Here is a 23,034-nt window from a genome sequence, read left to right as displayed (position 1 = left end):
CAGCAGCCACGCCCCTTTCCCTGCAGCCACGCCCCCACAGACCCACAGAGCGCGGGGGGGAGGGGCCGAAATCCTCTTTATTTGGGTGGGGGGAGGGGCAGGACACACCCCCCCTCTATTCGGGGAGGGGGAGGGGTCAGGGGGGCGTGTCCTCGCCCGGCCCCTCCCCTTCCCCCTCCCCCACCCCCTCCTCCTGCCCCTCCCCCTCCTGGTCCAGCCGCTCCCGGTAATTCCGCTTGAAAAATCCGCACTGGGGGGAGGGGCGGGGGTGGGAAAAAAGATGTCAATGAGGGTGGGCGTGGCCTCCCAGGGCAGGGGCGTGGCCCGGCCCTTAATGAGATGCGGGGGTGGGGGGAGGGGTCACCTTAAAGAGGCCGAAGATGATGAGGAGGAGGAGGAGGAGCCCCCCCACCCCTCCCCCCACGTAGACGGGGAGGGCGTCGACCTCGCGAACGAGCTCCACCTCCGTGACCCCCTGCGGGAACCGGGGTCGGAGGTCACGGGGTCAGAGGTCACCGAAAGGGGTGAGAGGTCACGGAATGGGGGCGGGGCGGGTGGGCGTGTCTCCCCCCCCCCCTCGTTACCTGAGCGTGGAGAAATTGGGCGTCGACCTCGAAGCGGGGCGGGGCGACCGCGACCCAGAGGGCGGAGCAGAAGCGGGGGCGGGCGGGGCTCTGTGGGTGTGTGGGGGAGGGGTTAAAAATGGTTTGGGGTGGGGGAGGGGCGGCCACACCCCTTCTCAGCCCCGCCTCTTCCCCCCCCCCCCACGTGGTACCTGGATGGTGGGCGGGGCCAGGAGGGTGGCGGTGAGGAAGAGGGCGGAGCCGGCGGCCGGAAGTTGGGCCGTGGGGCAGCGGAAGAGGCGGAGCCGGGGGGTGGAGCAAGTCTGGGGAGGGGGAGGGGTCAGGGAGGGGGGAGGGGCGAGCCCCACCCCCTCCACACACCCCGCCCCCTCCTCCAATTACCTGCAGCCACGGCACGGGGGGGCTTCTGCCCCATAGCGGCCCAATATGTGGGTCACTCTGCCCCATAGAATCCCAATGTGTGGGTCTCCCCGCCCCATAGCGCCCAAACGTGTGGGTCGCCCCATAGCGCCCCAATATGTGGGTCGCTCCGCCCCATAGCACCCAAATTTGTGGGTCTTCCCGCCTCATAGCGCCCCAATATGGGTCACTCTGCCCCATAGTGCCCCAATATATGGGTCTCTCCGCCCCATAGCACCTAAATATGTGGGTCACTCTGCCCCATAGCACCCAAATTTGTCGGTGTTCCCGCCCCATAGCGCCCCAGTATGGGGCACTCTGCCCCATAGCGCCCCAATATATGGGTCTCTCCGCCCCATAGCACCTAAATATGTGGGTCACTCTGCCCCATAGCACCCAAATTTGTCGGTGTTCCCGCCCCATAGCGCCCCAGTATGGGGCACTCTGCCCCATAGCGCCCCAATATATGGGTCTCTCCGCCCCAGAGCACCTAAATATGTGGGTCACTCTGCCCCATAGCACCCAAATTTGTCGGTGTTCCCGCCCCATAGCGCCCCAGTATGGGGCACTCTGCCCCATAGCGCCCCAATATATGGGTCTCTCCGCCCCAGAGCACCTAAATATGTGGGTCACTCTGCCCCATAGCACCCAAATTTGTCGGTGTTCCCGCCCCATAGCGCCCCAGTATGGGGCACTCTGCCCCATAGCGCCCCGATATGTGGGTCTCCCCGCCCCATAGCGCCCTAACGTGTGGGTCGCCCCATAGCGCCCCAATATGTGGGTCACTCTGCCCCATAGCACCCAAATTTGTGGGTCTTCCCGCCCCATAGCACCCCAATATGGGTCACTCTGCCCCATAGTGCCCCAATATATGGGTCTGTCCGCCCCATAGCACCCAAATATGTGGGTCTTCCCGCCCCATAGCGCCCCAATATGGGTCACTCTGCCCCATAGCGCCCCGATATATGGGTCTCTCCACCCCATAGCACCCAAATATGTGGGTCCCAGCCCCACAGCACCCCCCACCTCAGCAATGTTCCTCCGCAGCTCCTGCCCCACGGCGTCCTCCTCCTCCTGCCCCACGGCGTCGCAGGCGCTGCCCGACTCCTATGGGGCAGGGGAGAAATTTGGGGGGAAAAGTTGGGCTGCGTCGTCCCCCCCCCCCCCCCCGTATTTTTTTTGGGGGGTGGGGCGCGCTGTGGGTCCGAAAGCCGCTCACCGTTCGCACTTGGGGGTCGGCCACCATCACGCCGTGGGGCAGCGCGTGGGGCAGGACGACGAAGGCCGTCACCTTCGGCGTGGGGCTGCCGTGGGGCGGGGGGAAGATGGTGTCCAGCTACGAGGCGTGTGTGGGGCAGAGATGCGGGTCAGCAGCAGCGCTATGGGGCGGGGGATGTGGGGCAGCGCTATGGGGCAGGGCGCTCACCCTATAGCGATGCTGCAGGGTCTTCTTTTCGGGGTGGCGGGAGGTGAAGTTGAGGTAGGGGGTGGAATCCTCTTGCCTGTGTGGGGCAGAGAAATCGGTGGGGGCCCGAAATGTCTTCTATGGGGCAGAGACGTGTGGGGCAGGGACGTGTGGGGCAGGAACGTGTGGGTCTCACCACGTCGCCACCAGACCCAGAGCGAAGCGAACGGGGACGACCCAGGCGGCCTCGTTATCCTCCAGCGTGGCGTGGGGCTCGTTGTCGCTGTGGGGCAGAGCGGGGGTTCGTCCTGCCCCACGGCGACCCACGGCCGACCCCCCACCCCCCCCCCACCCCTCCGCCCCATAGATCCCCCACCTGCCGGCGGTCGCCGTCAGCCGCGCGGATTCGTTCCACGAGGCGTTGGGGAGGATGTCGAACGTCAGCTCCACCGTCACCTGGTGTGGGTCAGGGGGGTTGGGGGGCTGCCCCACGGCGAACCTGCCCCACGGCCTGCCCCATAGCTCACCTGCCAACCGGCCCGGAGGACGGGGCGGCTGATGTTACAGGTCAGGGCCCCCCACGGCTGCCCCACGGAAACGTCGGGGTCCCAGCAGGCGATGGACACCGGGGCGGTGGCCTGTGGGGAGATGTGGGGCTGGGATCTGTGGGGCAGGGATCTATGGGGCTGGGATCCGTGGGGTCCGGATGCCTGGGACCCTTCCGACCCACGGCGTCGGGATCTGTGGGGCTGGGGGATCTGTGGGGCTGGGGGATCTGTGGGGCTGGGGGATCTATGGGGCAGGGATCTATGGGGCGCCCCCACTGACCTGGGTGGCCCTCGCCCGCCGTAGGGAGAGCCCCACGGGGTGCTGGAGCCGTAGGGCCGCCCCATAAGCGTCTTCGCCGTCGTTTCCCACAACCAACCGAACCCCGAATTCGGCGCCGGGGACCCCCAAAACCGCCGGCTCCCCCGGTAACGCCGTGACCCCCAAGTCGGCCTCGCACACCTCGTCTGCCCCACAGTTCTTCTCGAAGGGGATCTATGGGGTGAAAAATGAGAAAAAAAAAAAGGGGGGGGTGGGGTAAATATTTTTTTTGGGGGGGGGGGGGGGGTGGGATACACGTCCCGCCTCGGTCGCGACCCACATCGCTGCCCCACAGCGGGGAGCTGCCCCTTACCTCGGTCCAGGTTGGGGGGTTGTTGGGGGGCAGGAGGGGGCCGTGGGGGTCGCCGTGGGGCAGGGAGACGGTGACGGAGATTCGGATGGGGGTGACAAAATCCTCGAGGCAGGGCTGGAAAATGGGGAAGGGGGGGGCGGAGATGGGGGGTGCCCCATAAGTGGGGGCATCCCCCCCACCCTCCCCTCTGCTAAAATGGGGATCACCCCACTTTTCTATGGGGCACAGCCCCAGAAGTGTGGGGCAGGCCGGTGGGGTCAGTCCCTGTCCCCCCCCTTCCCAGTTACACGCCCCAAATGTGGGTCCCGCCACCCCAAATGTGGGTCCCGCCCCCCAAATATGGGTCCAGCCCCCCAAGTGTGGGTCCTGCCCCCCCAAGTGTGGGTCCTGCCCCCCCAAATATGGGTCCAGCCCCCCAAGTGTGGGTCTCGCCCCCCAAGTATGGGGTCCCTACCGGGATCTTTAGCTCCTCCTTCTTGCAGCTCCGCCCCTCCGTGACGGACAGCCGCTCGTGCCACGCCCGCCGCCCCGCCCCGAAGTCGCCGCGCCCCCGCGCTCGCTGCGGGTCGACCTCCAAGCGGAAATCCAGGGGGGTCTCCAGCTTTCCTGCGGGTCAAAAGGTTACGAGGTCAAAAGGGCGGGGCGGGGCAGGGCGTGGCAGGGCGGGGTACGGCAGCGCCCCCTGGCGGCCCCGCCCACCTGCGTAGGCGCGGGTGACGCGTCGGACGTCGAAGCAGAGGCCGACGGTGACGTTGGCGCCGGTGACGCCGGAGCAGTCGACCCCGGCGGTGGGGATTTCGGAGGGGTCAAAGGTCAGGTGGGGCGTGACCGTTATCACGGGTCGCGACCTAAAGAAGGGGGCGGGGCCGGCGAGGTCACCCCTCTCGGCCCCGCCCGCCCACCTCGGGGCGCTGGCGGCGTCTCCCGCCTCTCCCACGTTGTGTCGCTTGGGGCGCTCCGCCCTTTCTCCACCCCCCACCTCCCGCAGTGGCCACGCCCCCGTGGCCACGCCCGCCTGGCCACGCCCGCTGGCCCCCTTGCCGTCTGCCGCTCCCCACGGCCTCGTCCCCGCCCCCACGGCCCCGCCTCCGCCCCCACGGCCCCCTCCCCTCCCCGCGGCCCCAGCTCCGCCCCCGCGGCCCCGCCCCGGCCCCGCCCCGGCCCCGCCCCCACCTGAGGACCACCACGTGGCCTTCGGCGCCCGCCGCCAGGTCCACCAGCCCGTCCCCGGTGAGGTCCATGGCTCCGTCCAACGCTCGCCCGAAGAAGCGCAGCCCCGCCGCCGCCGCCGCCGCCGCCGCCGCCCGGCCCTCCAAACGCTTTTGGGGACGGTCAGCGCCGCGCCCTCTCCGCCCGCCCCGCCCCGTCCCCGCCCCGACGTCCCACCTGGCTGTAACGAGGTTCCACCCCGCCCGGCCGGCCGGAGAAGACGTAGACGGCCCCTCGCTCCTCGTCCTCCATCGGGGCGCCGACGGCCACCTCGGGAACGGCGTCGCCGTCCAGGTCGCCCACCGTGGCCACCGAGGCGCCGAAGCGGCCCAGGGGGTGGCCCGCGGCGCCCCGCAGCTCCTCGGCCGCCTCCAGCGCGTCCTGCGGGGACGAGGAGGGGCGGGGAGGGGCCGGCGGCGGCGGCCCGGCCGACCCCAACCTGGGATCCTTGGGTCGGGGTCCCCTCCGTCACCCCGTGTCCTTGGTTGGGTGACCCCGGTCCCATGATCCTTGAGTTGGGGTCACCTCCATCACCCCAGTCCCATGATCCTTGAGTTGGGGTCCCCTCGGTCACCCCGTGTCCTTGGTTGGGGTCCCCTTGGTCACCCCAAGCCCATGATCCTTGAGTTGGGGTCACCTTGGTCACCCCATGTCCTTGGTTGGGTCCCCTTGGTCACCCCGGTCCCATGATCCTTGGGTTGGGTGACCTTGGTCACCCCAAGCCGATGATCCTTGGGTTGGGGTCACCTCCGTCACCCCGGTCCCATGATCCTTGAGTTGGGGTCCCCTTGGTCACCCCATGTCCTTTGGGTTGGGTGACCCCGGTCCCATGATCCTTGAGTTGGGGTCCCCTCCGTCACCCCGTGTCCTTGGTTGGGGTCCCCTTGGTCACCCCAAGTCCATGATCCTTGAGTTGGGGTCACCTTGGTCACCCCGTGTCCTTGCTTGGGTCCCCTTGGTCACCCTGGTCCCATGATCCTTGGGTTGGGTGACCTTGGTCACCCCAAGCCGATGATCCTTGGGTTGGGGTCACCTCCGTCACCCCGGTCCCATGATCCTTGAGTTGGGTGACCTTGGTCCCATGATCCTTGAGTTGGGGTCCCCTTGGTCACCCCGTGTCCATTGGGTTGGGTGACCCCACTCCCATGATCCTTGAGTTGGGGTCCCCTCGGTCACCCCAGTCCCATGATCCTTGGGTTGGGTGACCCTGGTCCCATGATCCTTGAGCTGGGGTCACCTCCATCACCCCGTGTCCTTGTTTGGGTGACCCCGGTCCCATGATCCTTGGGTTGAGGTCACCTTGGTCACCCCAAGCCCATGATCCTTGGGTTGGGTGACCTTGGTCCCATGATCCTTGAGTTGGGGTCCCCTTGGTCACCCTGTGTCCTTGGTTGGGTGACCCCGGTCCCATGATCCTTGGGTCAGGGTCCCCTCCGTCACCCCATGTCCTTGGGTTGGGGTCCCCTTGGTCACCCCAAGTCCATGATCCTTGAGTTGGGGTCCCCTCCGTCACCCCGTGTCCTTGGTTGGGTGACCCCAGTCCCATGATCCTTGGGTTGGGGTCCCCTTGGTCACCCCATGTCCTTTGGGTTGGGTGACCCCACTCCCATGATCCTTGAGTTGGGTGACCTTGGTCACCCCGTGTCTTTTGGGTTGGGTGACCCCTGTCCCATGATCCTTGGGTTGGGTGACCTTGGTCACCCCAGTCCCATGATCCTTGAGTTGGGGTCCCCTTAGTCACCCCAAGCCCATGGTCCTTGGGTTGGGTGACCCCGGTCCCATGATCCTTGGGTCGGGGTCCCCTCGGTCACCCCGCGTCCCTGGCCTGGTGTCACCCCGTCCCACCCCCCCCATAGCCGCGCGCCCCCCGCTTTTGGCGCCCCCTTTACCTTCCGCCAGCGGTAGAGGTGCACCCGCCCTCCGCGCCGCCCGTCGAAGTGGTTGGGGGCACCCACCAGCAAGGCCACCGTCACCCCGCCCTGGTCCAGGGCGCAGAGGGCGGCCCCGAAATACGAGCCCACCTACGGGTGACGGCGATGTCGGCGGGGGGGCGGCGGCGGGGACGCCCCCGAGGTTGCCCGCCCGCCGCCGCCCCCTTTTTACCTGCTCGCCGGGGAGGGTCTGCAGCGCCCGCCAGCTCCCGGCGGCTTCCGGCACCTCGAAAAGGACGACGCTACCGACGTGGCGGTGACGGGGGGCGCCCGCCGCCACCAGCACCCGCTCGGGGACGCGTAGCCCGGCCACCGCGTAGCCTGGGGGGACGAGGGTCACCACGGTCAACCTCGCCCCCAAGTTGGGGTCAACCTCGTCCCCAAATTGGGGTCAACCTGGTCCCCAAATTGGGGTCACCATGGTCAACCTGGTCCCCAAGGTTGGGTCACCGCGGTCAACCTGGTGCCCAAGTTGGGGTCAACCTCATCCCCAAATTAGGGTCAACCTGGTCCCCAAATTGGGGTCACCGTGGTCAACCTGGTCCCCAAGGTGGGGTCACCACGGTCAACCTGGTCCCCAAATTGGGGTCAACCTTGTCCCTAAATTGGGGTCAACCTCATCCCCAAATTGGGGTCAACCTGGTCCCCAAATTGGGGTCAACCTTGTGCCCAATTTGGGGTCACCGTGGTCAATCTGGTCCCCAAGGTGGGGTCACCACGGTCAACCTGGTCCCCAAATTGGGGTCAACCTTGTCCCTAAATTGGGGTCAACCTCGTCCCCAAATTGGGGTCAACCTGGTCCCCAAGGTTGGGTCACTGCGGTCAACCTCGTCCCCAAATTGGGGTCAACCTGGTCCCCAAATTGGGGTCAACCTTGTGCCCAAATTGGGGTCACCGTGGTCAACCTGGTCCCCAAGTTGGGGTCAACCTCGTCCCCAAATTGGGGTCAACCTTGTGCCCAAGTTGGGGTCACCGTGGTCAACCTGGTCCCCAAGGTTGGGTCACCGCAGTCAACCTGGTCCCCAAGTTGGGGTCAACCTTGTGCCCAAATTGGGGTCACCATGGTCAACCAGGTCCCCAAGGTTGGGGTCACCATGGCCAACCTGGTCCCCAAGTTGGGGTCACCATGGCCAACCTGGTCCCCAAATTCAGGTCAACCTTGTGCCCAAATTGGGGTCACCGTGGTCAACCTGGTCCCCAAGTTGGGGTCAACCTCGTCCCCAAATTAGGGTCAACCTGCTCCCCAAATTGGGGTCACCATGGTCAACCTGGTCCCCAAGTTGGGGTCACCACGGTCAACCTGGTCCCCAAATTAGGGTCAACCTTGTGCCCAAATTGGGGTCACCGTGGTCAACCTGGTCCCCAAATTGGGGTCAACCTTGTGCCCAAGTTGGGGTCACCGTGGTCAACCTGGTCCCCAAGGTTGCGTGACCATGGTCAACCTGGTCCCCAAATTGGGGTCAACCTTGTGCCCAAATTGGGGTCACCGTGGTCAACCTGGTCCCCAAGTTGGGGTCAACCTCGTCCCCAAATTAGGGTCAACCTGGTCCCCAAATTGGGGTCACCGTGGTCAACCTGGTCCCCAAGTTGGGGTCAACCTTGTCCCCAAATTAGGGTCAACCTGGTCCCCAAATTGGGGTCACCGTGGTCAACCTGGTCCCCAAGGTGGGGTCAACCTCGTCCCTAAATTAGGGTCAACCTCGTCCCCAAATTGGGGTCAACCTTGTGCCCAAGTTGGGGTCACCGCGGCCAACCTGGTCACAAACCCCGGGTCAAGCTGAATGAGTGGAAGAAGCATCGTACAGAAGTAAGACACGGGAGTGAGTAATTAACTCTAGAACAAGATAAATTCATAGAATCGCCCGAGATTTTCACAAACTCGGAGCGAATTTCAGAAACTCAGAGTGATTTTTGGAAACTCAGAGCGATTTTTGGAAACTCAGAGTGAATTTCAGAAACTCAGAGCGATTTTTGGAAACTCAGAGTGAATTTCAGAAACTCAGAGCGATTTTTCGGAAACTCAGAGCGATTTTTGGAAACTCAGAGTGAATTTCAGAAACTCAGAGCGATTTTTCGGAAACTCGGAGCGATTTTTCGGAAACTCAGAGCGATTTTTCAGAAACTCAGAGCGATTTTTGGAAACTCAGAGTGATTTTTCGGAAACTCAGAGCGATTTTTGGAAACTCAGAGCGATTTTTCGGAAACTCAGAGCGATTTTTGGAAACTCGGAGCGATTTTTGGAAACTCAGAGCGATTTTTCGGAAACTCAGAGCGATTTTTGGAAACTCAGAGCGATTTTTCAGAAACTCAGAGCGATTTTTGGAAACTCAGAGCGAATTTCAGAAACTCAGAGCGAATTTCAGAAACTCAGAGCGATTTTTGGAAACTCGGAGCGATTTTTCGGAAACTCAGAGCGATTTTTCAGAAACTCAGAGCGATTTTTGGAAACTCAGAGCGATTTTCGGAAACTCAGAGCGATTTTTCGGAAACTCAGAGCGATTTTTGGAACCTCAGAGCGAATTTCAGAAACTCAGAGCGATTTTTCAGAAACTCAGAGCGATTTTTGGAAACTCAGAGCGAATTTCAGAAACTCAGAGCGATTTTTGGAAACTCAGAGCGATTTTTCGGAAACTCAGAGCGAATTTCAGAAACTCAGAGCGATTTTTCGGAAACTCAGAGCGATTTTTGGAAACTCAGAGTGATTTTTCGGAAACTCAGAGCAATTTTTGGAAACTCAGAGCGAATTTCAGAAACTCAGAGCGATTTTTTGGAAACTCAGAGCAATTTTTGGAAACTCAGAGCGAATTTCAGAAACTCAGAGCGATTTTTTGGAAACTCAGAGCGATTTTTGAAACTCAGAGCGATTTTTGGAAATTCAGAGCAAATTTCAGAAACTCGGAGCGATTTTTTGGAAACTCGGAGCGATTTTTCAGAAACTCAAGGCTGCTCTTTGATGCGGAAGAAGATGAACGATTCGGAAGGAGGGGAAGCCGCGGGAAGCGAGATGGAAGACTTTGGGTTGGGAGATCAACCGGGAGTTGACCTCGGCCCGGGACGGCGGGTGGTAAAAGGTAGGCAAGAGCGGGGACATGGGGGAATTTTGGGGAATTTTAGAATTTTTTCCTACCCAGGTAGGCGTCCGTCACGTTCTCCTCCAGCGACGGGCTGGCCACGAACGTCTCGTTCGCCTTCGCCTCCTCCAGCTCCACCAACCCGCCGGCCCAATTGTCGGCCCCCACCGCTCCCGTCACCCACCGGCCCTGCGGGGCGGGGCGGGGCGGGGTCACGTAGGGAAAAAGGGAGGGTCCCCGGAGCCCCGCCTCCCAGAGACACGCCCTTCCGGCTTACCTGGACCGCCTCGACGCTCATCCCGCTGGAGCAGAGCTCCAGGTGGAAACGGTTCAAGTCGCTGGTGCCTGAAACGGGCGGGGACGGGCGGGGTCAAGAACACGCCCCCTCCTCAATTTCTTGGGTTTTGGGTTTTTTGGGGGAGGAGGGCGGGGTCAAGAACACGCCCCCTCCTCAATTTCTTGGGTTTTGGGTTTTTTGGGGGAGGAGGGCGGGGTCAAGAACACGCCCCCTTCTCAATTTCTTGGGTTTTTGTTGTTTTTTGGGGGATGTGTCGTTCGTTGACCCCGTCAACCCCCTTGATAATGTTTTTTTAATTAATTTTTTCGGTTTTTTGGGGGGATGTGTCGTTCGTTGACCCCGTCGACCCCCTTTATAATGTTTTTTAATTAATTTTTTTGGGTTTTTTGGGGGGATGTGTCATTCGTTGACCCCATCGACCCCCTTTATAATGTTTTTTAATTAATTTTTTGGTTTTTTTGGGGGGATGTGTCGTTCGTTGACCCCGTCGACCCCCTTTATAATGGTTTTTAATTAATTTTTTGTTTTTTTTGGGGGATGTGTCGTTCGTTGACCCCGTCGACCCCCTTTATAATGGTTTTTAATTAATTTTTTTTGTTTTTTGGGGGGATGCCTCGTTCGTTGACCCTGTCGACCCCCTTTATAATGTTTTTTGGTGTTTTCTTTTCGGGCAGGGGTCGTCGGCCAACGCCGCCACCTTCGATGTCGTAGATCTTGGCCTGCAGCTCGCGGAAGAGGCCCCGTAATTTCTCGAAGCTGTCGAGGACTTTGACGAACTCGGAGCTGGGGCGGGAGGCGAATTGGCTGAGGTAGAGGCGGGTGTCGGGGCTGTTGAAATTGTTGCCCACCTGGCGGAAAACGGAATTTTTTGGGGGGGCTTTGGGGCGTTTTGGCCTTTTTTCGGGAGGAATTTTTGGGGGGGGGGGTCGAATCTTTTTTTGGGGGGGTGGGTCCCGCTCCCCCCATCTCGGGGGATTTTTTTTGGCCTCGGCCCCGTGACATCACGGAGGTCGTAGACCGCCCCCCTGCGCCCGTCTGCTGGAGGGGGGGGGCGGGCGTCGCCCCTCACCCCGATGATGTAACGGATGATGTCACGGTCCTCCGCCTCCTGGATGCCGCCGCCGTCGTTGTCGCTGGCGTCGCCGTCGGTGATGATGATCATCACCCGCTTGGCCCCCGCCCGCGCCCCCATCTCGGGGGTGAAGATGGTTTTCCTGGGGTAGGGGGGGGGGGGGGGGGAAGGCAATGGGGCAGCTGTGGGGCAGCTGTGGGGCAGCTACGGGGCAGCTGTGGGTCAGGGAAGGGGTGGGCGGTGCTCACGCGACGTAGGCGATGGCGGCGAAGGTGTCGGTGAGGCTGCGGAGCTGCTTCAGGCCGGCGAAGAGCTCGCGGGGCCGGGGCCGGGCCGCGTAATCGGCCAGCGTGAACTGGAGCTGCACCCCCGCCGAGAACTGCACCGCCCCGAACTGCCCCACGGCACCGTCACCGCCGGCCCCACAGCCCCCAGAGACCCCCACAGACCCCCACAGACCCCACAGACCCCATAGACACCCCCATCGACCTCATAGATTCCCCATAGACCCCCATAGATCCCCCAAAGACCCCCGTAGACCCCCCTAGATGTCCCATAGCCCCCCATAGCGCCCCATACACCCCCATACACCCCCAGCTAGACCCCCACAGACCCCATAGATGCCCCATAGACCCCCATAGATCCCATACACCGCCATACACCCCCAACTAGACCTCCATAGACCCCATAGACCCCCACAGACCCCATAGATGCCCCATAGACCCCCATAGATCCCATAGACCCCCAACTAGACCCCCATAGACCCCATAGACCCCCATAGACCCCATAGACACACCCATAAACCTCATAGATTCCCCATAGACCCCCATAGATCCCCCAAAGACCCCCATAGACCCCCCATAGATGTCCCATAGATCCCATAGACCCCCATACACCCCCATACACCCACAGCTAGACCCCCATAGACCCCATAGATGCCCCATAGACCCCCATGTCCCCCCATACACCCCCAACTAGACCCCCATAGACCCCATAGACACCCCCATAAACCTCATAGATCCCCCAAAGACCCCCATAGACCCCCCATAGATGTCCCATAGATCCCATAGACCCCCATACACCCCCAACTAGACCTCCATAGACCCCATAGACCCCCATAGACCCCATAGATGCCCCATAGACCCCCATACACCCCCAACTAGACCCCCATAGACCCCCATAGATCCCCATAGACCCCATAGACACCCCCATAAACCTCATAGATTCCCCATAGACCCCCATAGATCCCCCAAAGACCCCCATAGACCCCCCATAGATGTCCCATAGATCCCATAGACCCCTATAGACCCCCATACACCCCCAGCTAGACCCCCATAGACCCCATAGATGCCCCATAGACCCCCATAGATCCCATAGACCCCCATGTCCCCCCATACACCCCCAACTAGACCCCCATAGAGCCCCATAGACCCCATAGAAGCCCCATAGACCCCCATAGACCCCATAGACACCCCCATAAACCTCATAGATCCCCCAAAGACCCCCATAGACCCCCCATAGATGTCCCATAGATCCCATAGACCCCCATACACCCCCATACACCCCCAACTAGACCTCCATAGACCCCATAGACCCCCACAGACCCCATAGATGCCCCATAGACCCCCATAGACCCCCATATCCCCCCATACACCCCCAACTAGACCTCCATAGACCCCCACAGACCCCATAGATGCCCCATAGACCCCCATAGATCCCATAGACCCCCATACACCCCCAACTAGACCCCCATAGACCCCCATAGATGCCCCATAGACCCCCATAGACCCCATAGACACCCCCATAAACCTCATAGATTCCCCATAGACCCCCATAGATCCCCCAAAGACCCCCATAGACCCCCCTAGATGTCCCATAGACCCCCATAGCGCCCCATACACCCCCAGCTAGACCCCCATAGACCCCATAGATGCCCCATAGCCCCCCACAGACCCCGTAGCCCCTCAGAAGACCCCCATAGCCCCCCCTAGACCCCCATCCCCACCCATCACCCCCACCCCCACCCCTCCCAGCCCCCCCCGATGACCCACGCGGATGGTCGTGTTCTCCAACTTCTCCATCACGTCCACCATGAAATCCCGGATGGCGCCGAACTGCTCGGAGCTCATGCTGTTGGAGCCGTCGAAGAGGAAGACCAAGTCCACCATCCCCGGCAAGCACCCTGCCGCCGCGGGGGACGGGAGACGACCCTCAGGTACGGGCAGCTGGAGACCCTCCGAGGGGTTGGCCAAGCTCTTGGGTGGGGGGACGGCCAACGGGTTGACCCTGGGGTCAACGTTGGGGTGGTAGAGTGGCCGTAGGGTCAACGGGTGGCACGGGTCACGCCTCAACGTCCCCATGGGTCAACCTCCAAGGGGTTGGCCAAGCTCTTGGGTGGTCGGACGGCCAACGGGTTGACCCTGGGGTCAACGGGTGGCATGGGTCACGCCTCAACGACCCCATGGGTCAACCTCCAAGGGGTTGGCCAAAGCGTTCGGTGGTCGGACGGCCAACGGGTTGACCCGGGGGTCAACGGGTGGCACGGGTCACGCCTCAACGTCCCCATGGGTCAACCTCCAAGGGGTTGGCCAAGCTCTTGGGTGGTCGGACGGCCAACGGGTTGACCCTGGGGTCAACGGGTGGCACGGGTCACGCCTCAACGTCCCCATGGGTCAACTTCCAAGAGGTTGGCCAAAGCGTTCGGTGGTCGGACGGCCAACGGGTTGACCCAGGGGTCAACGTTTGGGTGGTAGAGTGGCCATAGGGTCAACGGGTGGCACGGGTCACACCTCAACGTCCCCATGGGTCAACCTCCAAGGGGTTGGCCAAAGCGTTCGGTGGTCAGACGGCCAACGGGTTGACCCTAGGGTCAACGGGTGGCACGGGTCACGCCTCAACGTCCCCATGGGTCAACTTCCAAGAGGTTGGCCAAAGCGTTCGGTGGTCGGACGGCCAACAGGTTGACCCAGGGGTCAACGTTTGGGTGGTAGAGTGGCCGTAGGGTCAACGGGTGGCACGGGTCACACCTCAACGTCCCCATGGGTCAACCTCCGTGGTCTTCATGGTGAGGGCAGGCAGCTGCCAGACCCTCCAAGGGGTTGGCCAAGCTCTTGGGTGGTCGGACGGCCAACGGGTTGACCCCGGGGTCAAAGGTCGAAGGACACGTGTGGGTCTGAGCCCCTCACCTTGGTATCCGGGCGCCAGGACCTGCCGGAGCTTCAGCTGGGGGTCGAGGAGAAGACAGAGGCCGCTGGTGTAGACGTTGCGGTCGCACTCGCGGGTCAGCCCGGGGCCGCAGGCCTGGGGGGGGGGGAGGGGCAGGTGGGGTGGGTGGGGCGTGGGTGGGGTCGCCCCCTCCCACGTGTCCCCCCCCCCCCCCCCCCCCTCCCCGGGGTCCGTGACTTACGATGGTGATGTCACCGTCACGGGCCAAGGCCATTCCCATGTGGGTCTGGGTGCTGTTTCCTGGGGATGGGGTGGGGTGGGTGGGGTCGGGGTGGGCGGAGCCAGCCCGATCCCAGCCCGATCCCGATCCTAAACCCAATCCCGCCCCAGTGCCGCCCTAACCCCAGTCCCAGTCCCACCCCCAACCCATTCGGTCCCACCCCATCCCAGTCCCAAACCCATCCCAGTCCCAAACCCATCCCAATCCCAATCCCAGTCCCAATCCCAGTCCCAGTTCCATCCCAGTCCCACCCAATCCCAATCCCAGTCCCAATCCCAGTCCCAGTTCCATCCCAGTCCCACCCAATCCCAATCCCAGTCCCAATCCCACCCCATCCCAGTCCCAGTTCCATCCCAGTCCCAATCCCAATCCCAGTCCCAGTTCCATCCCAGTCCCAGTTCCATCCCAGTCCCACCCAATCCCAGTCCCAATCCCACCCCATCCCAGTCCCAAACCCATCCCAGTCCCAAACCCAATCCCAGTCCCAGTTCCATCCTAGTCCCAGTTCCATCCCAGTCCCACCCAATCCCAATCCCAGTCCCAATCCCACCCCATCCCAGTCCCAGTTCCATCCCAGTCCCACCCAATCCCAATCCCAGTCCCAATCCCACCCCATCCCAGTCCCAAACCCAATCCCAGTCCCAGTCCATCCCAGTTCCATCCCAGTCCCACCTTCCATCTCCACCTCCCGGCACTCTCCAGTCTCCACCAGACACTGGAACAACCGTCCCCCCCTCCCCCACCTCCGCCGGGGCTCCCACCATGATCCTGGGGGGGGAGGGGAGGGTCAGGGGGGCACCCGGGACCCATAAGTGGGGGGTCCCTGGGTGTCTGGGACCCATAAGTGGGGGGTCCCGGGTGTCTGAGACCCATAAGTGGGGGGTCCTGAGTGTCTGGGACCCATAAGTGGGGGGTCCCTGGGTGTCTGGGACCCATAAGTGGGGATCCCACACATCTATGACCCATAAGTGGGGGGTCCCAGGCACCTGAGACCCATAAGTGGGGGGTCCTGAGTGTCTGGGACCCATAAGTGGGGGGTCCCTGGGTGTCTGAGACCCATAAGTAGGGGGTCCTGGGTGTCTGGGACCCATAAGTGGGGGGTCCCAGGCATCGAGGACCCATAAGTGGGGGGTCCCAGGCACCTGAGACCCATAAGTGGGGGGTCCTGGGTGTCTGGGACCCATAAGTGGGGGGTCCTGAGTGTCTGGGACCCATAAGTGGGGGGTCCTGGGTGTCTGAGACCCATAAGTGGGGTGTCCTGAGTGTCTGGGACCCATAAGTGGGGGGTCCTGGGTGTCTGGGACCCATAAGTGGGGGGTCCTGAGTGTCTGGGACCCATAAGTGGGGGGTCCCAGGCACCTGAGACCCATAAGTGGGGGGTCCTGGGTGTCTGGGACCCATAAGTGGGGGGTCCCTGGGTGTCTGGGACCCATAAGTGGGGATCCCACACATCTATGACCCATAAGTGGGGGGTCCCAGGCACCTGAGACCCATAAGTGGGGGGTCCTGGGTGTCTGAGACCCATAAGTGAGGGGTCCCTGGGTGTCTGAGACCCATAAGTGGGGGGTCCTGAGTGTCTGGGACCCATAAGTGGGGGGTCCTGGGTGTCTGGGACCCATAAGTGGGGGGTCCTGAGTGTCTGGGACCCATAAGTGGGGGGGTCCCAGGCACCTGAGACCCATAAGTGGGGGGTCCTGGGTGTCTGGGACCCATAAGTGGGGGGTCCCTGTGTGTCTGGGACCCATAAGTGGGGATCCCACACATCTATGACCCATAAGTGGGGGGTCCCAGGCACCTGAGACCCATAAGTGGGGGGTCCTGGGTGTCTGGGACCCATAAGTGGGGGGTCCTGAGTGTCTGGGACCCATAAGTGAGGGGTCCCTGGGTGTCTGGGACCCATAAGTGGGTGTCCCAGGTGTCAGACCCATAAGTGGGGGTCCCATCCCTCCGCGACCCCTAACTGGGCCCCCCCCCCCATACCTGGACCCCCTGAGCTGCAGCACTTGGTGCCCGAAGCTCCGGCTGCCGCCGTGGGTCAGGACCCGATGTGGGACCGGGTGGACGTTGAAACCTTCGCCGTGGGGCAGCGCTATGGGGCGGGCGGAGATCGGGGAGCCATGAGACACCCCCCCCTCCCCCAAAAAAAACCCCAATAATTTGACCCCCCCCAAAATTCCTCCCCTGATTCTCACCCCCCGCCCGCCCCACGGCCGCCCCACGGCGCTGGGGCCCCGTTTCCTTCCCCAAAGCGTGGGAGCGGACGCGAGGGGGGGGGCGGGGAGCCCTCGCCGAATTTCGGGCACCCGGCACCCCGAGACTTTCCCACGGTGCGGGCAGGGCGCTCAGCACCCCGATTTCTGCCCAAATTTCGGTCAGGGCACCCAGCACCCCGATTTCTGCCCAAATTTCGGGCAGGGCACCCGGCACCCCGATCCTTTCCCAAAAATTTCGGTCAGGGCACCCGGCACCCCGATTTCTGCCCAAATTTCGGGCAGGGCACCCGGCACCCCGATCCTTTCCCAAAAATTTCGGTCGGGGCACCCCGATTTCTGCCCAAATTTTGGTCAGGCCACCCAGCACCCTGATCCGTGCCTGCACCCAGCACCCCGATCCCTTCCGAAATTTCGGTCAGGGCACCCAGCACCCCGATTTCTGCCCAAAATTTCAGGCAGGGCACCCACCCCCCCCCCCCCACCCCCCCCCCCGCTTCCCGTGCCCGTTCCCCCGTACCGGCCACCAGAACCGCCACCACGATGACGCCGACGATGCCGGCGGCACCAACGGGCGCCATGCTGCCTACGAGGCCCCGAGTCACCCCTCCCCCACCCAACAGTCCTCCCCTCCCCCACCCGGCCCGTTTCCTTCCTCCCCCACCCGACGCTGCAGGTGCCGGTTGGGCGAAGCCAAATCTACCCCCACCCCCCCCCACCCCCCAAAAAAAAAATGTCGGGGCGCCGCGACCGCATCCTACGGGCGCTGGAAGAGCTGTCGGCGGCGGAGCTGCGGCGGTTGAAGGCGGCGTTGAACCGGTCACCGTTAGCGGCCGGTTACGGCACCATCCCCCGCGGGAGGATGGAAGGGGCCGACCCCCTCGACCTCACCGATTTGGTGATCGGGTTTTACCGGGAAGGGTACGGCACCAGGGTGGTGGGAGAAGCTCTGCGGAGCATCCAACGGTTGGATTTGGCCGATGGATTGGGTGGGGATGACGGTGAGATGGCGGTTGCGGTTTTGGGGGGGGGGGAGGGGCAGGGTTGCGCGGCAAGAGTTGGGTTGGTGAGGGTTGTTGGCGGTGCCAAAGGGTTTTGCCGAGGGTCGTGCCAGGGGTTGGCGATGCCAAGGGTTGTGCCAAAGGGTTTTGCCAAGGGTTGGCCAAGATTTAGTGGTGCCAAAGGGTTTTGCCGAGAGTTGGCCAAGATTTAGTGGTGCCAAAGGGTTTTGCCAAGAGTTGGCCAAGATTTAGTGGTGCCAAAGGGTTTTGCCGAGAGTTGGCCAAGATTTAGTGGTGCCAAAGGGTTGTGCCAAGAGTTGGCCAAGATTTAGTGGTGCCAAAGGGTTTTGCCGAGAGTTGGCCAAGATTTAGTGGTGCCAAAGGGTTGTGCCAAGAGTTGGCCAAGATTTAGTGGTGCCAGAGGGTTGTGCCAAGAGTTGGCCAAGATTTAGTGGTGCCAAAGGGTTTTGCCAAGAGTTGGCCAAGATTTAGTGGTGCCAAAGGGTTGTGCCAAGAGTTGGCAGTGCCAAGGCTTGTGCCGAGGGTTGGTTGTGCCAAGAGTTGCGGTGCTTCCACCGAGGGTTGGGGTTGTGCCGGCAGTCGGCCGTACCGAGGGTTGCGTCGCCACAAGCGTCGCCGGTTGTGGTTGACGGCGCGAAGGGCGGCGCCGACACGGGCGGCGGCGCGCCCAACGCCCTCAACGCCCCCCCCTCCCCCTCCATCTCCACCCGCGCAGCCCCACGCCGCAGCCGCGACGCCGACGACCTCGCCGACGATGACCTCGCCGACGACTTCGCCGCCCTCTCGCCGGCCGAACGCTTCGTGGCCCGGCACCGCCTGGCCCTGATCGGGCGGGTTCGGGGGGTGGCCGCCCTCTTGGACCGCTTGGAGGCCGACGGGGTGTTGAGCGCCGAGGAGGCGGCGGCGGTCGCCGCCGGCCCCACCCCGCAGGAGCAAATGCGGCGGCTTTTGGCCACCGCCCCGGCGTGGGGACGCCGAGGGCACCGGCGGTTCCTGCGGGCCGTGCGTTGCCTGCACCCGCACCTGATGGAGGATCTGGGCGACGCCCCCGAGGGGGACCCTTGATGCCAACCGGAGCCTCCGGGGGACCCTCGGTGCCCTTCTGCGCCGCAAGAAGTCCCGGTGGGGCCCCTTGACCCGCGTCCCTGCGGGATCCCTTCACCTTTGGGGGCGCTCAGAGAGCTTCTCGAGGGCCTCGGGAAGCTCATCAAGGTCCTCCAGAAGGTTCTGGAGGCCCTCAAGAAGCTGTGGAGGCCCTCAAAAAGCTCCTGAAGGCCCTCGAAAAGCTTCTCAAGACCCTCAAGAAGCTCATAAAGGCCCTCAAGAAGCTGTGGAGGTCCTCAAGAAGCTCCTGAAGGCCCTGAAGAAGCTTCTCAAGACCCTCAAGAAGCTTCTCAAGACCCTCAAAAAGCTCCTGAAGGCCCTCAAAAAGCTTCTCAAGATCCTCAAAAAGCTTCTCAAGACCCTCAAGAAGCTTCTCAAGATCCTCAAGAAGCTCCTCAAGACCCTCCAGAAGCTTCTCAAGACCCTCAAAAAGCTCATAAAGGCCCTCAAGAAGCTGTGGAGGCCCTCAAAAAGCTCCTGAAGGCCCTCAAGGAGCTTCTCAAGACCCTCAAGAAGCTCCTCAAGACCCTCAAAAAGCTCATAAAGGCCCTCAAGAAGCTGTGGAGGTCCTCAAGAAGCTCCTGAAGGCCCTCAAGAAGCTTCTGAACACCCTCAAAAAGCTCCTGAAGGCCCTCGAAAAGCTTCTCAAGACCCTCAAGAAGCTTCTCAAGACCCTCAAAAAGCTCCTGAAGACCCTCCAGAAGCTCCTCAAGACCCTCCAGAAGCTCATAAAGGACCGTCATGTTGAAGAGCTCCATGTAGAAGAAAAATCCATCGAAACGCAGCCGAGGGGAGAAAAATCTCCTTCTTTTTTCATTTTTTAAATTAAAAAACCATCTCAAGCGCCGACCGTCGTGGTCCGCCGTCTTGTTTCCGGAACGTTCTCCACCCCCAATCCCACCAAGGGCGGCCGTTGTGGCGGATTCAACTCTTGAGCTTTGTCCTGGTTCTACCAGAGCTTTGCTTGGCCGCTCGTTGGTGGCTTTGGCCGCTCGTTGGTGGCCTTGGCCAAGAGTCGAAGGTCGTGAGCCGTGACGGGTCGTCATCGTCGAAGGCAGGATGACCGATGAAGACGAAAAGCCGGGGGGGTGAGTTGGCCCTGGGGACACCCGAGGGACCTCGGGGACCCCCAAGGGACCCCAGGGACCACTCAAGGGACCTTGAGGACGCCAAGGGACCTCAAGGGCACCCAAGAGACCCCTGGGGACCTCAGGGACCCCCAAGAGACCTTGAGATCCCCCAAGAGACCCCTGGGGACCCCCAAGGGACCTCAAGGACCCCCAAGGGACCCCTGGGGACCTCAGGGACCACCCAAGGGACCTTGAGGACCCCTAAGGGACCCCCAAGGGACCCCTGAAGACCCTCAAGGGCACCCAAGAGACCCCTGGGGACCCCAAGGGACCTCAGGGACCACCCAAGGGACCTTGAGGACCCCCAAGGGACCCCTGAAGACCCCCAAGGGACCTCAAGGACCCCCAAGGGACCCCTGAAGACCCCCAAGGGACCTCAAGGGCACCCAAGAGACCCCTGGGGACCCCTGGGGACCTCAGGGACCACCCAAGGGACCTTGAGGACCCCCAAGGGACCCCAAGGGACCTCAGGGACCCCCAAGAGACCTCAAGGACCCCCAAGGGACCTTGAGGACCCCCAAAAGACCCCTGGGGACCTCAGGGACCCCCAAGAGACCTTGAGGACCCCCAAGAGACCCCTGAAGACCCCCAAGGGACCTCAAGGGCACCCAAGAGACCCCTGGGGACCTCAGGGACCCCCAAGGGACCTTGAGGACCCCCAAGGGACCCCCAAGGGACCCCTGGGGACCTCAGGGACCACCCAAGAGACCTTGAGGACCCCCAAGAGACCCCTGAAGACCCCCAAGGGACCTCAAGGGCACCCAAGAGACCCCTGGGGACCCCTGGGGACCTCAGGGACCACCCAAGGGATCTTGAGGACCCCCAAAAGACCCCTGGGGACCTCAGGGACCCCCAAGGGACCTTGAGGACCCCCAAGGGACCCCTGAAGACCCCCAAGAGACCTCAAAAACCCCCAAGGGACCCCTGGGGACCTCAGGGACCACCCAAGGGACCTCAAGGGCACCCAAGAGACCCCTGAAGACCCCCAAGAGACCTCAAAAACCCCCAAGGGACCCCTGGGGACCTCAGGGACCCCCAAGGGACCTTGAGGACCCCCAAGGGACCCCAAGGGACCCCTGAAGACCCCCAAGGGACCTCAAGGACCCCCAAGAGACCCCTGGGGACCTCAGGGACCACCCAAGGGACCTTGAGGACCCCCAAGGGACCCCCAAGAGACCCATGAAGACCCCCAAGGGACCCTCAAGGGCACCCAAGAGACCCCTGGGGACCCCTGGGGACCTCAGGGACCACCCAAGAGACCTTGAGGACCCCCAAGAGACCCCTGGGGACCTCAGGGACCCCCAAGGGACCTTGAGGACCCCCAAGGGACCCCTGGGGACCTCAGGGACCACCCAAGGGACCTTGAGGACCCCCAAGGGACCCCCAAGAGACCCCTGGGGACCTCAGGGACCACCCAAGGGACCTCAAGGGCACCCAAGAGACCCCTGAAGACCCCCAAGGGACCTCAAGGACCCCCCAAGGGACCCCTGGGGACCTCAGGGACCGCCAAGAGACCTTGAGATCCCCCAAGAGACCCCTGGGGACCCCCCAAGGGACCTTGAGGACCCCCAAGGGACCCCTGAAGACCCCCAAGGGACCTCAAGGGCACCCAAGAGACCCCTGGGGACCCCTGGGGACCTCAGGGACCCCCAAGAGACCTTGAGGACCCCCAAGGGACCCCTGAAGACCCCCAAGAGACCTCAAAAACCCCCAAGGGACCCCTGGGGACCTCAGGGACCCCCAAGGGACCTTGAGGACCCCCAAGGGACCCCAAGGGACCCCTGAAGACCCCCAAGGGACCTCAAGGACCCCCAAGAGACCCCTGGGGACCTCAGGGACCCCCAAGGGACCTTGAGGACCCCCAAGGGACCCCAAGGGACCCCTGAAGACCCCCAAGGGACCTCAAGGGCACCCAAGAGACCCCTGGGGACCCCTGGGGACCTCAGGGACCACCCAAGAGACCTTGAGGACCCCCAAGAGACCCCTGGGGACCTCAGGGACCCCCAAGGGACCTTGAGGACCCCCAAGGGACCCCTGGGGACCTCAGGGACCACCCAAGGGACCTTGAGGACCCCCAAGGGACCCCCAAGAGACCCCTGGGGACCTCAGGGACCACCCAAGGGACCTCAAGGGCACCCAAGAGACCCCTGAAGACCCCCAAGGGACCTCAAGGACCCCCAAGGGACCCCTGGGGACCTCAGGGACCGCCAAGAGACCTTGAGATCCCCCAAGAGACCCCTGGGGACCCCCAAGGGACCTTGAGGACCCCCAAGGGACCCCTGAAGACCCCCAAGGGACCTCAAGGGCACCCAAGAGACCCCTGGGGACCCCTGGGGACCTCAGGGACCACCCAAGGGACCTTGAGGACCCCCAAGGGACCCCAAGGGACCTCAGGGACCCCCAAGAGACCTCAAGGACCCCCAAGGGACTTGAGGACCCCCAAAAGACCCCTGGGGACCTCAGGGACCCCCCAAGGGACCTTGAGGACACCCAAGGGACCCCTGAAGACCCCCAAGAGACCTCAAAAACCCCCAAGGGACCCCTGGGGACCCTCAGGGACCACCCAAGGGACCTCAAGGGCACCCAAGAGACCCCTGAAGACCCCCAAGAGACCTCAAGGACCCCCAAGGGACCCCAAGGGACCTCTGAAGACCCCCAAGAGACCTCAAGGACCCCCAAGAGACCCCTGGGGACCTCAGGGACCCCCAAGGGACCTTGAGGACCCCCAAGGGACCCCCAAGGGACCCCTGGGGACCTCAGGGACCACCCAAGAGACCTTGAGGACCCCCAAGGGTCCCCTGAAGACCCCCAAGAGCCCTCAAGGACCCCCAAGGGCCCCCAAGAGACCCCTGAAGACCCCCAAGGGACCTCAAGGACCCCCAAGAGACCCCTGGGGACCTCAGGGACCACCCAAGGGACCTCAAGGGCACCCAAGAGACCCCTGAAGACCCCCAAGAGCCCTCAAGGACCCCCA

General features: G+C 62.8%; 3 protein-coding genes and 2 long non-coding RNA genes across 10 annotated transcripts; 2 read left to right on the top strand and 3 right to left on the bottom strand.

The window, feature by feature from the left end:
* Positions 1-136: 136 nt before the first annotated feature.
* On the bottom strand, positions 137-17,399 carry LOC126036652 (integrin alpha-L-like). The gene is given in 30 exon segments (XM_049796661.1): positions 137-250; positions 365-475; positions 585-674; positions 776-886; positions 2,010-2,090; positions 2,203-2,319; positions 2,410-2,485; positions 2,585-2,671; positions 2,765-2,844; positions 2,916-3,026; positions 3,217-3,429; positions 3,569-3,682; positions 4,023-4,174; positions 4,268-4,416; positions 4,742-4,887; positions 4,955-5,158; positions 6,667-6,798; positions 6,881-7,029; positions 9,836-9,968; positions 10,057-10,124; positions 10,775-10,925; positions 11,147-11,291; positions 11,398-11,543; positions 13,201-13,331; positions 14,335-14,449; positions 14,556-14,614; positions 15,267-15,327; positions 15,329-15,362; positions 16,575-16,683; positions 17,325-17,399. Coding segments are annotated over 30 exon segments (3,450 nt in total). The 5' UTR covers positions 17,386-17,399.
* LOC126036659 (uncharacterized) lies at positions 5,175-6,622 on the bottom strand. Of its 4 annotated transcripts, none has more exons than XR_007505213.1 (3): positions 5,811-6,622; positions 5,525-5,628; positions 5,175-5,302 (listed from the first exon to the last, which is right to left on the bottom strand). It is a non-coding gene; the product is annotated as an uncharacterized LOC126036659 (long non-coding RNA). The 4 variants fall into 4 exon arrangements; XR_007505211.1 differs by lacking the exon at positions 5,175-5,302 and adding an exon at positions 5,443-5,484; XR_007505210.1 differs by lacking the exon at positions 5,175-5,302 and having other exon boundaries at positions 5,443-5,628.
* On the bottom strand, positions 7,082-8,551 carry LOC126036658 (uncharacterized). The gene is made up of 5 exons (XR_007505209.1): positions 8,463-8,551; positions 7,867-8,008; positions 7,536-7,746; positions 7,215-7,324; positions 7,082-7,168 (listed from the first exon to the last, which is right to left on the bottom strand). It is a non-coding gene; the product is annotated as an uncharacterized LOC126036658 (long non-coding RNA).
* LOC126036656 (collagen alpha-1(VIII) chain-like) lies at positions 7,128-9,243 on the top strand. 3 transcript variants are annotated; one of them, XR_007505207.1, is made up of 5 exons: positions 7,128-7,258; positions 7,516-7,703; positions 7,791-8,216; positions 8,296-8,856; positions 9,182-9,243. XR_007505207.1 is itself a non-coding variant. In XM_049796666.1 (4 exons), exons 1-4 carry the CDS (start codon positions 7,128-7,130, stop codon positions 8,487-8,489), a joined length of 939 nt encoding a protein of 312 aa, XP_049652623.1. In that variant the 3' UTR covers positions 8,490-8,901. The 3 variants fall into 3 exon arrangements, 1 of the variants encoding a protein (XP_049652623.1); XR_007505208.1 differs by lacking the exon at positions 9,182-9,243 and having other exon boundaries at positions 8,296-8,652; positions 8,836-8,889; XM_049796666.1 differs by lacking the exon at positions 9,182-9,243 and having other exon boundaries at positions 8,296-8,901.
* Positions 17,400-17,482: 83 nt separating the features above from the next.
* LOC126036657 (apoptosis-associated speck-like protein containing a CARD) lies at positions 17,483-19,777 on the top strand. The gene is made up of 2 exons (XM_049796667.1): positions 17,483-17,805; positions 18,542-19,777. The coding sequence occupies exons 1-2, from the start codon at positions 17,538-17,540 to the stop codon at positions 18,889-18,891; spliced, it is 618 nt and encodes a 205-aa protein (XP_049652624.1). The 5' UTR covers positions 17,483-17,537; the 3' UTR covers positions 18,892-19,777.
* The last annotated feature ends 3,257 nt before the right edge of the window (positions 19,778-23,034 follow it).

Source organism: Accipiter gentilis, unplaced genomic scaffold (genome assembly GCF_929443795.1).
Source record: "Accipiter gentilis unplaced genomic scaffold, bAccGen1.1, whole genome shotgun sequence".
Lineage (NCBI taxonomy): Eukaryota > Metazoa > Chordata > Aves > Accipitriformes > Accipitridae > Astur > Astur gentilis.
The sequence above is the reverse complement of the archived record's forward strand: the minus strand, read 5'-3'. Positions and strand labels throughout refer to the sequence as shown.